The 12359-nt window shown below is 38.8% G+C and overlaps 1 protein-coding gene across 2 annotated transcripts in view; it reads right to left on the bottom strand.

Moving 5' to 3' along the window:
• Window positions 1-12359, bottom strand: part of AP3B1 (adaptor related protein complex 3 subunit beta 1) — a 159957-nt gene that overhangs the window by 121059 nt on the left and 26539 nt on the right. For both annotated transcript variants that reach the window (XM_048932545.1, XM_048932544.1), the window contains exons 3-5: window positions 12112-12186; window positions 5502-5597; window positions 3811-3971 (exon numbers count right to left, since the gene is read on the bottom strand). In XM_048932545.1, coding sequence (XP_048788502.1) covers window positions 3811-3971; window positions 5502-5597; window positions 12112-12186 — 332 coding nt within the window. The remainder of the gene's footprint in view (window positions 1-3810; window positions 3972-5501; window positions 5598-12111; window positions 12187-12359) is intronic.

Here is a 12359-nt window from a genome sequence, read left to right as displayed (position 1 = left end):
ATGCTGGTGTTCATACTATGCCTGAAATCTCTTCTGTTTGGATATGCAAGGTTCCCATTGCCTGGAATGACTGAACCACTAAAGAATAAGCTCTTCTAGGCTAGATACTAAATATACTATGATACTAAATCCAAAGAAGATTGAAGTATTGAACCTTCATCAGAAGTCTGGACTATCAACAGGATACAGACAGATGTAACAGGACTATCCAACAGATACAGAAGTTACGGAAACCAAAAAGTAAGTGGAACATACAGGTACTACTAGAATAAAATAACAGTGCTTCTTGCTTAAATGCTCACAGAAGATGGATTATTAGATGTAGGAGAGTAGATAAACTGTTGACTGATTTTCAAATCAAAGATCCATGGCCTGTGGAATTTTGATTCTTACCAAATTCAGAATGATCTCACCAACTCTGAAATGATATGCTTATTAAATAAATATGCCAAAAGACAGCCTTGCTTCCAGTGTATGATCTTTTTCACTGCAGAGCTACCAGTTATGATCCCTGATCTGCTGAGACACACGCATGCTGATACGAAGACAAGCCAACTTTATCAGCCTACAGACAAATTAACTGGATGGCCTTCAGTAGTTCTGGGCACTGCTGCTGCTTCATAGAATTCAGAAAGCTGTACTCTCTCCCTTGGCCCTGTGGCAAACCAGTGCCATCAGATATGAAAACTCTAGAAGTAGATTTTGAAAAAGTGACAATAAAAGTTGGCACACTTACTATAAGCAGTTCCCAAATCACAGAATCCTCAGAGTTGGAAAGGACCTATAAAGGTCATCTAATCCAACTCCTCTGCACTAAACAAGGACATTCACAGCTAGATCAGGTTACTCAAAGCTCCATTCTGGTATTACTTCAGGGATGGGACATCCACCCTATCTCCAGGCAACCTGTGCAAAAGCCTCACCAATCTCTGTGTAAAAGACTTTTTCCTTACATCCAACCCAAATCTACCCTCTTTACATTTGAAACCATTTCCCTTATCCTATTACAACAGACCCTACTAAAGAGTCTGTCCCCTTCTATCTTGCAGCTCTCCTTTACATACTGAAAGGCCACTATCAGGTCACCTTGGAGCCTTCTCCAGGCTGAACAATTTCAGCTCTTTCAGCTTGTACTCAGAGGAGAGATGTTCCATCCCCTGGATCATTTTTGTGGCCCTCCTCTGAATACACTCCAACAGGTCCATGTCTCTCCTGTACTGAGGACTGCATATCTGGAAGCAGCCCTCCAGGTGAGGCTTGAGTAGAAGGATAGGCTCACATCCCCTGACCTGCTGGCCACACTTCTGATGCAGCCCAAGACACAGTTGGCTTTCTGGGCTGTGAAGGCACACTGCTAGCTCATGTCCAACTTTCTATCCACCAGTAACCCCAGGTCTTTTTCAGCAGGCCCAATCATTTAATCCCCCAGCTTGTATTGGTAGTGGAGCTTGCCTCAAACCAGGTGCATTTGGATTTACTGAACCTCACGAGGTTATTTTAGGCCCACTGATCAAACTTGTCTCGGTTCCCCTGGATGGCATCCCATTCCTCAGGCATGTCAACCACGCCCCACAGCTGTCATCTGCAAACTGGTGCACTTGACCCCACTGTCGATGTCATTGATAATAGAATCACAGAATTGCAGGTGTTGGAAGGGATCTCAAACGATCATCGAGTCCAAACATCCTGCTAATGCAAGTACCCTAAAACAGATATCACAGGTAGGCATCCAGACAGGTCTTGAATATCTCTATAGAAGAAGACTTTACAGCCTCTCAGAGCAATCTGTTCTGGTGCTCTGTCAACCATACAATTAAGCAGTTTTTCCACACATTAGTATGGAATTTCCTATGTTCAAGTTTTAGGCCATTATCCTCTGCCCTATCACTAAACACCACCAAGAAGAGCCTGGCCTCATCCATTTGCCTCCCACCTCCATTTGGATGTTTATAAACATTAATCAGAACACCCTTCAGTCTTCTTTTCCCCAGGCTGAACAGATCCAGGTTACTCAGCCTTTCCTCCCAAAGGACATGCTCCAGGTCCGCCGTCATCTTTGTTGCTCTCAGATGGACTTCTCCTAGGAGATCCCCAGCTTTTCTGAACTGGGGATCCCAGAACTGGACACAGTATTCTAAATGTGGCCTCACCATGGCAGAGTAAAGGGGATAGATCACCTCCCTCAACCCACTGGCCACTTTTTTTAAGGCACCCCTGGACATGATTAGCCTTCTTGGCCAGTAGGGCACACTGCTGGTTCATGGCCAACCTGTTGTTCACCAGGACCTCAGGTTCTTCTCCTTGGAGCAATTCTCCACAAGGTCATCCCCTAATCTGTACTAATGTATGCACATATTGATGAAAATATTGAAGAGAATCAGCCCCAGCACTGGCCCCTGGGAGACACCACTTGTGTCCACTCAGCCACAGAACCATTGGCCACTGTTCTCTGGATTCAATCCTGCCGCCAGTTCTCCATCCATCTAAAGTTTACCCGTCAAATCCGTATCTTTCCAATTTGGAGAGAAGAATGTTGTGGGACAAAGGCTTTACCAGGCACTCAACTGCTAGTTTCTGATCTGCTCACAGGTAACACTGAAGCTTATTCTATTGCAGGTAAGGTGGACTGTGCAGCTACAACTGTCTGAAACTTCATAATATACAGGCCCTTTCTGATAACAGAAAGAACATTACTTGAACAGTAGGGACCTGAAAAATCCTCTTGCTACTTTAAGTGACAACAGACATGTCTGCACATTCACAGAGAGGTGGATAGACAGCTGGTGACTGAAAAAGGTAACATCCTGACCCAACTACTCCCAAGGCCATCAGATGAGAGCACTCACTGTAAAAAAGACCGCAGAGAGGGAACCCAGCCCAGGCTTTTCACAAGGCTGTCGTGAAAAAAGCCATCAGCATTATAGCCCAGAAGTTACACTCATCATCTGTACTATGAAAGATACAAATATTATTGCCCGCAGATGAGTAAGCCACTATCCTCTTCTTTGTAAGAGCTCTTCCATAAGAAGGATTTCTGAAGAGGGAAGAAATGGATTTGTAGAGATAGAATTTCTATTAGGAAGCATTCTTTTGTCATCTGTATTGCAAACCAAAGTGAATGACTTCAAGATGAAAGATACAAATGCTAAAAACATACCTGCATTCGTTGCTACATTGATTACAGTAACAGGCTAATTAAAAAACAGAAAATACTGCATCGGTTTCTCTTTTATATATTTTCATACTTACCATGTTACTGTATGAAGCAAAAAACTATTCAGCATTGTGTTACTACACATACCATACTTGTGTTTGTTGTAAATATATCAAAACTCTCTTTAATCAAAAACACTTTGAACTTATACAAGAATATACCATAGAAAATAATGGAGAAAGAAATATAAAGCTCATCCCCAAGTAAAAAAAAAAAAAAAAAGCATATTAAAATAGAACATAATTTTATTTTCAAATTTTTATGAAGACATTTTAAATACATAAAAGTGATTTAAAAAATTCTCATGGTCCTCTGTGTCTTTCCAAGGATCAGCAAACAGTAGATACACTATTGGTATGTATATAGTTAAAATTGAGAATATGAACACCTTTGCTGTAGCAATTAGGGAAAAAAAATTCAAAGGTGTCTAAATTCCAATCAAAACAGCTAAGTGATTGAATCTACATCTATTTTATACTTCTAAAAAAACAGATCTGATATACATCTGGGACACACACAACATCCACAACAGTTTTACTAACCAGTATCCATAATGATCTTTAAAACGTTTTTCAGTATTTCTCAGAATAACTCACCTGTACAGTTTTTGGATTGCATGGGCCGCATTCTTCCTCACATAAGGAGATAAATCAGAAGACGCTTCTTTAATAGCAAGCATCATAATAGGAACAATAATTGGCACACGGATACTAGATAAAACTCTGAGAGCACTTGCACGGATTAGCTGATTAGGATCCTAAAAAAATGGGAGAGAAAGGGAAAAATAAGATAAGAAGCATACATTAAATCCTCTGGAGTGCTTACCCTAGTAATAGCATATTAAGGGGACAAGGGGGAATAGTTTCCAACTAAAAGAAGGGAGATTTAAATTAAATTAAAGGGGAAACTTTGAGTGTGGTGAAATACTGGAACAGGCTGCCCAGAGAGGCTGTGCATGTCTCACCCCTAGAGGCGTTCAACCCCAGGGTTGTGGAACCCTGGGCAGCCTGATCTAGTGCTTGGGATCATGGTCAGCAACGCTGACTGCAGCAGGGCAGGTTGGAAGCAGGTGATCTTTGAGGTCCCTTCCAACACAAGCCGTTACAAGATTAAACCACCCAAATTTATCACACCGTAACTCAGACCTACAAATTAAAGACACACCAGCAAGTAAATGTGCCAAACTTCATTCAATAAACTTTTAATGGAAAAAAAATATAAAATGTAGCATCCTCATTTACTTTGCATTATAAAAGACAAGCATATTCTTTAATGATCTGGAATTCAGATATTTCGAAAACAATTCAGATATTACTGAAACATAACTTCGAGCAAATTTAAATGTGGTTCTTAGTTGTGACACTTCCACTCAAGTTCTTCCTAAGTATATACTCACTTTTATTCCTAACTGGGAGATATAATACAAAGCCAGTAAGAAAATTGATATTCTCAAGAATGTGTAAAATCTGAAAGCCAAATGTTTTGAAACCTCCTTCGTTTTCTACCTTTTCTTCTTTCCTTCCAGGATACGTCTTTCTTTATAATGCTAAGGTTAGGTTGGAGATACAAAAATAACGCAAAGTGACTGTACTTTGAAGAACAGTTATGAAAACCTACTCCATTAATCATGGGTTTGAATACACAGAATAAATCTAGAATAGCTTTAGTAGAAGAATGCAAGGGAAAAAACCTTAACATCCTCCCATCATAAATTCCGTCCAAATTCATTGGTACAGATTTAAGAGACCTTTCTAAACCTCAGAAGTCATACTTTAAGGGCAATCCTGACTTCTGCTCTCTGATCCAATACCATGTTGTCACACAAATCAGAAGCAAACCAGTGCAAAAAGTTTTTCAACACTTTATATTAAAAGAAGCACATGCAACATATTGCATATTGTAATGTAAACACTATGTTACGTTATGCTTCTCTCTTGTATATACACGCCTTTTACATAAGCTAAAAGAAACAGGAGGCTTCAGTTATAATAAGGTCTTGTCACATACATAACTAGGAAGGAAGAAAGACAAGATAAATGTTGTCTGTGTGAATGTGAGAGCACCAATCAGCTTCTTTTCTTTAGAAAGGTAATGGCACTTCATGCAGACTTAGCTGCTTAACACTTGAAGAAGTTTGAAGCAGCATAAAAAAACCCTGTCAATTACACATCTGAATTTGGTTAAGTACATTTAAGTTAATTAGAATCAAAGAACCTGATCATATTTAAGATCTTTTTGCGATGGCAGCTCAGAATTCTGCATAAAATACTATTTCATAGTCACTCACTTTCAAAGCACGCTGAAAAGTACTGATGGACAACAACGCCAAATCTTGCTGTTCTTCTGCATATCGCATCAGATAAACATACACAAGCTTTTTTATCTGAAAACAAAAACACAAAGAACATTATTACAAGTTAGTTGTGAAATTCTGCAAAACTAAGCCCTAGATTGCACAGTTACATAAACACTTTATTTTTTGAAGGAAGAGTTAATAGCATCACTGGAACATCCACATGCTTCTCAGATGTCCTATGACTTAATGTAATCCCTTTAATAGACATTCCTTGAGGTGCTGCAATATTACTTAATTTACAATACTCAGATCAAGACTAACAATACAAAGTATTGTTTTATATTACTAACACGTTTATAAAGACTTCAGTAACATAAGAAGCTACCATATGGCAACTGACCATGTGAGAACAGCTAATACATTCTTAGGGAAAACAGATTGGGTGAAATCAGTGGTAACCACAGTTTAAACAGGCACATTTTACATTTACATTTAAAACTCAAAATCAATTACTTTACACATTTGGAATAGAATATAACTTCAAGCTGAACAGTGGTAGATTATATAGTTTAATTAAAAAAGCACTTCTGACTATGTCTTGGACAAAAGCAAAAGGCATTAGATCCCCCTTTGCATGGTTCAAAACATTCAAAGGATGTGGCCAATGTAAGTATATTACAAGGGACATAATGTTCAAAGAGTAAGAAAATCTCAGTATAACTTTGGGGGAAGCAGATATTCAATTTAATTCACTTTACCCCCTCATAGCCACTATAAGTCAAGGAAGCGGGGATAGTATTTTTTACATTGGACAACTTCAACCAACTCTTGGGGCTTCTAATAGAAAACTCCTCAAGACTCTCAACTACAGCTGTGCTATAATTACTGTTGCTATCAGAAGATGTATCTTTCTGCCAGTTCTGGCAAAAAAACAGAATATTAAATCACAGAAGGTTACACCACACTGTATTATTTGCAGTTCTGCTACAGACAAACTGCAGTCAACATCGATCACAAGAGGCCTATGCACTGAATGACTGCAGGTGTGCAAAGATAGCCTCCTTTCCCTGAATCCACTCTGACTAGAAATGGTAGCCCTTACAGCTTCGTGACTACACTGCTCTTCTATCACTTACCTTCACTCAATGTTAAAATGCTCCTTTCTATGAAACTAATCATAACATGGGCACATTAGCCTTGAGGAATATAGGCAGATTTGTTTAATTAGTTTATCAATAAAAACACATCAAACTCCGTGAGGTATCGATCAACATTTATTTTTGTTCTATACCACCAATTGTTTATTAGGTCACTTCTTGCATCCTTACAACACGCGCCATGATGCACATAATCAAGTTAAGGTCAGTATGGACTTACAAAAACAAAATCACAAGGCACTTCTGTAAAACAATAAGATGCCCTTTGCTTCTCTTAAGACAAATGAGTATGTTTTACTGCGTCTTCATCTCTACTTTCTTGTACCAGAGCACTCAGCAGGTTTAAAGAAAAATAAAAAAAAACAAGCAGCCTTTTCTAGTCAGGAAAAGCACTCATGAAAAGCTGATATACTTTATGCTACTGCGTTGTAGCAATCTGTACAGACAAATTTCTGACAGGGTTAAAGCTGGGGGGAAAAATGACAAAAATTGTTTCAGAAAATACTATCAAGATCATAGAATCATCTGAGTTGGACAGGACATTTAAAGGTCATTTATTCCAACTTCCTTGCAATGAACAGGGACAACTAGCTAGATCAGGTTGCTCAGAGCCCCATTCAATCTGACTGAATTCATTCCAAGTAATTTCTAGGAATTTCAGAGTAAAAACTGAATCATGAAAAGTCATCTGAGACACTGAAGTGGTTAGCTCTGTCTAGTTACAGTGACCTAAATTCGTCAATTTAATTATTTACAAAGGTTAGCCAGATACCTGTCTTTTCTAAATGCCCTGATCTCTTTTCTGTTTAAGTCTCCTGCCACACAAATGTTTTTCACCAGCAAATAGTGGAACTTTGACCACTGAACAGAGAAAATGTGAATTATATAATTATTTGATTTCAAATATAATAATCACAAAAACACTAATACAAAAAAAGAATAGTAAATAGCATTTATGTGATAAAATGTTATCTTCACACATACAAAGGAGAATAGAGAGACAATGCAGTGAGAAGCAGCAGAATAATAACCTGACCTAGATTGGATCCACGACAAGAACCATCAACACTTTTCCAAGTAGCAAAAGAGAACTCAAATTTAGGGCTCCAAAGAAGGGATACCCTTTTGGGTCCCTCAAAGGATCTTCTCAGCCCCAGGGTCCAGGTGTGAAACACATCAAGAGTAAACATCTGAGTACCTTTCATTTGGTACTGCGGCCTAAGAGTACGGGATGCATTATGTGAAGAGGCAGAGTATTTCAGGACTTATGGGATGTTCTAGGAAAGAACCAAAGACATGGAAATGAAGGGACCGTAATATAATTTGGAGCAGAGTCAGTAGGTAAAAATAGAGAAATAAGACGTAAAAAGGAATGGCTGCATGATTGGGCTCAGAGAGAGATGGTGAATGAAGTTGAATCCAGCTGGCAACCAGCCAGCCATGTGCTCCTCAGAGGTCAGTATTGAGGCCAGTTCAGTTTCATATTTTTACTGTGATCTGGATAAGGAAATTGAGTGCACTCCCAGTAAGTTCCCACACAACACCAAGTTGAAGCAAGTGTCAATCTGCCTGAGGATTGGAAAGCCATATGGAGGGATGCGGGCAGGCCAGACTGATAGGCTGAGGCCATCAGTCTCTATGGCCTGATACGATCTTTAACAAGATAAGTTCCAGGGCCTCCACTTTGACCACAACAACCCCAGGCAACACGACAGACTTGGGGCAGAGTGGCTGAAAGACAGTGAAAGAAATGGACCCAGGAGTGTTGGTTGATGTTCAGCTGAACACAACCCAGTAGCATGCCCAGGTGGTCAAAGCCCAACTGCATCCTGGCTTGTGTCAGAAATAGTGTTGCCAGCAGGAGCAGAGAGGTGACAGTCCCCCTGAGGATGCACTTAAGAGTACTGCTTTCAATTTTGGCCCCCCTAACTACATGACAGACACTGAGGCCCTGCAGCATGGTCAGAGAAAGGCAACAAAGCTGTGAAGGGTCTGAAATACAAGACTTAAAAGAAATGGCTGAACGATCTGGGGTTTTACAGTATGAAGAAGAGAAGGCTAAGGAAAGATGTTACCTCTATAGTGAGGTGGGGGTAAGCCCCTTTTCCCAGATAACTAGTAACCTAGATAAGATGAGAGGTAATAGCCTTAAGTCACACCACAGGAGGTTCAAGTAGGATATTAGGAAAAGTTTATTCTGTGAAGGAGTGGCAAGGCATTGGAACAGGCTGCCCATATATAGGTGGTGGAATCACTGTCCCTGGAGGTTTTTAAGAAAAGGCAGTGAGAGATGTGGTTAAGTGGATATGATGGTGATGGATTGAAGGTTAGACTCAATGATCTTAGTGGTCTTTTCCAACCTTAATGATTCTGTGATCCTCTGTGCCCTGCACCTGATCAGCATTCTGTCATATAGTCTTATAAAAAGTCCTTTTTGAATTATGTTCTGTGAAGTACATACAGCTTCACATTAAATACACAATATATGACAGCAATCAGAGCATGGGCCATTTGACCTTGGGTACCAACAACAAAAAACATCATGTTGAGTGAGATCTCAGGACACGGGAGCCCCATAAGTGACAAGAACAAGCGAGGGCATGAGTGCCATCATCACAGGTTAGAGAGCCCATGAGCAACTGGAGAGTGAGTGAAACTAAGTGTCAGCAAGGTGACGTGCATGGCAAGCAGAGGTAAGAATACAGGTACAGAAAAGAGACATCCCAGAAAAAGCTGGCAAGAGAGTGGACCAGAAGAGTTCTGTCCAGCTTCCAGAAAAACCTGGAGGCTTTAGGGAGAGAAACACATTATTTATGTCACTCCCTAAGGAGAAAACTATAAGAGACCGGGGTTATCCTATCCAGGGTAATGTGTTTGTATACACGCACACAGTTGTCCATAGGGCAAAACTACAGGGTGGTAGCTACGGGTGGACATAGGGAGCATGTACGTGCAGAGCATCCTGCAGCAGCCACAGAAGTAGTTCTGCAGACTCAAGGCCCTTTGTCTAGCTGCCATTAATTGAAAAGATTGGCACCTGTGGGCCAGCTACTGAGGAGGCCCAGTTAGATTGATTCACCCGCCATGTATGTACAAACCTATTCCCTCAAGAACTTCCTCTTGAACTTCCTCTTGAACTGCCTAGCGGTTGCATTCATACAAGTTCTCAGTCAGCTTATGTGGCAGCTGCAGTATGTACCTGTATTGCATGTATCTATACACACACAAAATATACATGTATGTGTGTACATATGCACTATCAGGAATACATTCTCAGCCTCAATACTATTATACCTTGGAGCCTGGAGCTATGCAGTATTGCCTCTATTGGAGTAGCAACTCAAGCTCTAGCCATTCAAAGCAACTTTTATCACTTTTGCAAGCATAGCCCTCCTTGTCTTCCAGAGCACAGTATTTGGCATTAGCCAAATACAGGCTTTTGGAAAAAAAAGAAAAAAAAGGAAGAAAAAAAGAACCTCTGAAGTAATATTTAAATAACCAAAATTTCTTTAAAATCAAATTACACTGACTAGAATTTTACTAATCATCAGTGTAAAATAAGGAAGAAAACAAGTATCTGTGACTTGCTATACAGCAGTACTTGCTGTACCCGCAGTGAGATAGCGGTTTCTGAAGCCATCACAGCAGGAAATCTAGTCAGCAGTGGCACAAGCCTTGGAAAAAGCAACTTTTAACTTATAGCAGATGTTATGTATGGAATACATATTTCCAGAAAAGAAGGGAAGAACTACAGCATGCATTCTATTAACAGCACTTCAAACCACTTTATTTTCCCAAAATTATTAGATAATTATTACTACACAGGATGATACTGTTACATGTTTGCTCTACTGCCCCAAAACAGACTTCATTGGTCATTATGCAGTCTGAAACTGCTAATTGACACACACAGCTTTCATCCAAATTTAATTTGTCAAGACAATTACAATTTTGGAACCTCTGAACTAGAGCTGACTTGGTATGCATAGCACTGGTACTGAGTATACCTGAGTAATAGTTACTTTTTTTTTTTTTATAAAATGCCTGGCCGTACAACTTCCTAATGCAGACGTTGTTTTAGATCCCCTCAAGAGACGTGGAAAGTTTGTGGATGTAAACAAATCTTAGTTGGAAGCAAATGCAGTTTTCAAAAATCCTACATAAAAATTTAAGTGAAAGTTTTTGTCCAAGATATTTTCCCTCACATCCTCCCCTAAAAGGAAAGCAAGAAAAGATACAAAATCAAGAAACATTGTGCATTTACCACTTGATTCTGGCGAAAAGGTAGACAAATAACTGCAATGATAGAATTGATAGTAAACAAACAAATAAACCTTTTACTTCTGCTATTGCTTTTATTTATCAAAGTCCTGATAAAGCTAGTAAGTATCCTTATAATTATTTTTTTTAATTACATAATTAAGTGTAAATCAAAGAAATTCATTCCTGTCTCAAGAAATTAACTCCTGCCACTGATGATTCTGACCCAACTTCAGCTTCTCCTACATGACATTTAAACTTTCTTCAGTCTGCCATTTTTCATATAATACCCTACATAATTATTCATATAAAGCAGATGAATAAAGACAAGTCCTAAAATGCATGTATAGTCTTGCTTTAAAGCCTCCATGTCTGTTAAAGCATACACCAAACACAAAGATTTGACGTTAAAATGCACAACAGTAAGTTTCTTCACTCAAGACGGGACCTACTTCCCCCTCTGACAAATTTCCAAGATTTTCTGAGATTTGAAAGCTTCTGTTTCGTAATCTTCCTAGATCACAGACATTCACATAAATAAGAAGAGCATTAAAATAACTCTTTCAAATTAAGTTACCAAAAGAACCAATACTTAAGTGTCGTGGAACAAATCATTATTTTTAACACACTTCATCAGCAACTACTGTCTAATCATACACTTAAGAGACTTTAACTAAAGTGATCTTCCTTGGCAATCCTAATGCTTGGGTACTTCATTTCTATTAGTACAGTATAGGTCTAGGCTCAGTGAAAGTTTTTTACTCCACTCTTCTCTCATTGTTAATCTGTATTTGATGCTTTCAAATGCATTGTAGCACAAATCACCCTCAATTCGAAGAGATTATGTCCTCAGCCGTTAATTGCAACCACATGCTTCCATAAGCTTTCTCATATCAACCCTTTCGAGCATGTTTCATGTGGTTTTGATTATTTTTTATAATGTAAATCATCAATAGTTGTCTCTCTCCTCCCAAAAAATCATTCAATGGGCTTCCTTTAATCTATACACAGGACTTTTTCTTTAACACTATATTTGTAGGGAATTTTTTTTAAAAATAGCAATTCTAGTAAAAAAAGTGCTAGAAATAATTTACAATTTATGCTGAAGACTGATACAATTAGATAGAATTTTCGTTTATGTACTGATCTTCTCTAACAATGTTTTTAATAAGCTGTAGGAATACCTCAATATTTTTACTGGCAACATTCTTCACAACAGCAGGAAACAGCTCAGAAGCATTTTTTCCCTTTGCAATCATCTGAAAAAGATAATAAAATAATAGCATCATTTATTAGTGTTCTGGTTTCACTTTTTGCACTTTTTGACTTTTTTTTTTTTTTTTTTTTAAAGGTAAGAGACATTTATTACAGATAAATGTCTGAATTAAAACAAACAAACAAACCGAGCAACCAACCGGATACTGCAGGATGC

This window comes from Lagopus muta, chromosome Z, assembly GCF_023343835.1.
Source record: "Lagopus muta isolate bLagMut1 chromosome Z, bLagMut1 primary, whole genome shotgun sequence".
In the NCBI taxonomy this organism is placed as follows: domain Eukaryota; kingdom Metazoa; phylum Chordata; class Aves; order Galliformes; family Phasianidae; genus Lagopus; species Lagopus muta.
The sequence above is the reverse complement of the archived record's forward strand: the minus strand, read 5'-3'. Positions and strand labels throughout refer to the sequence as shown.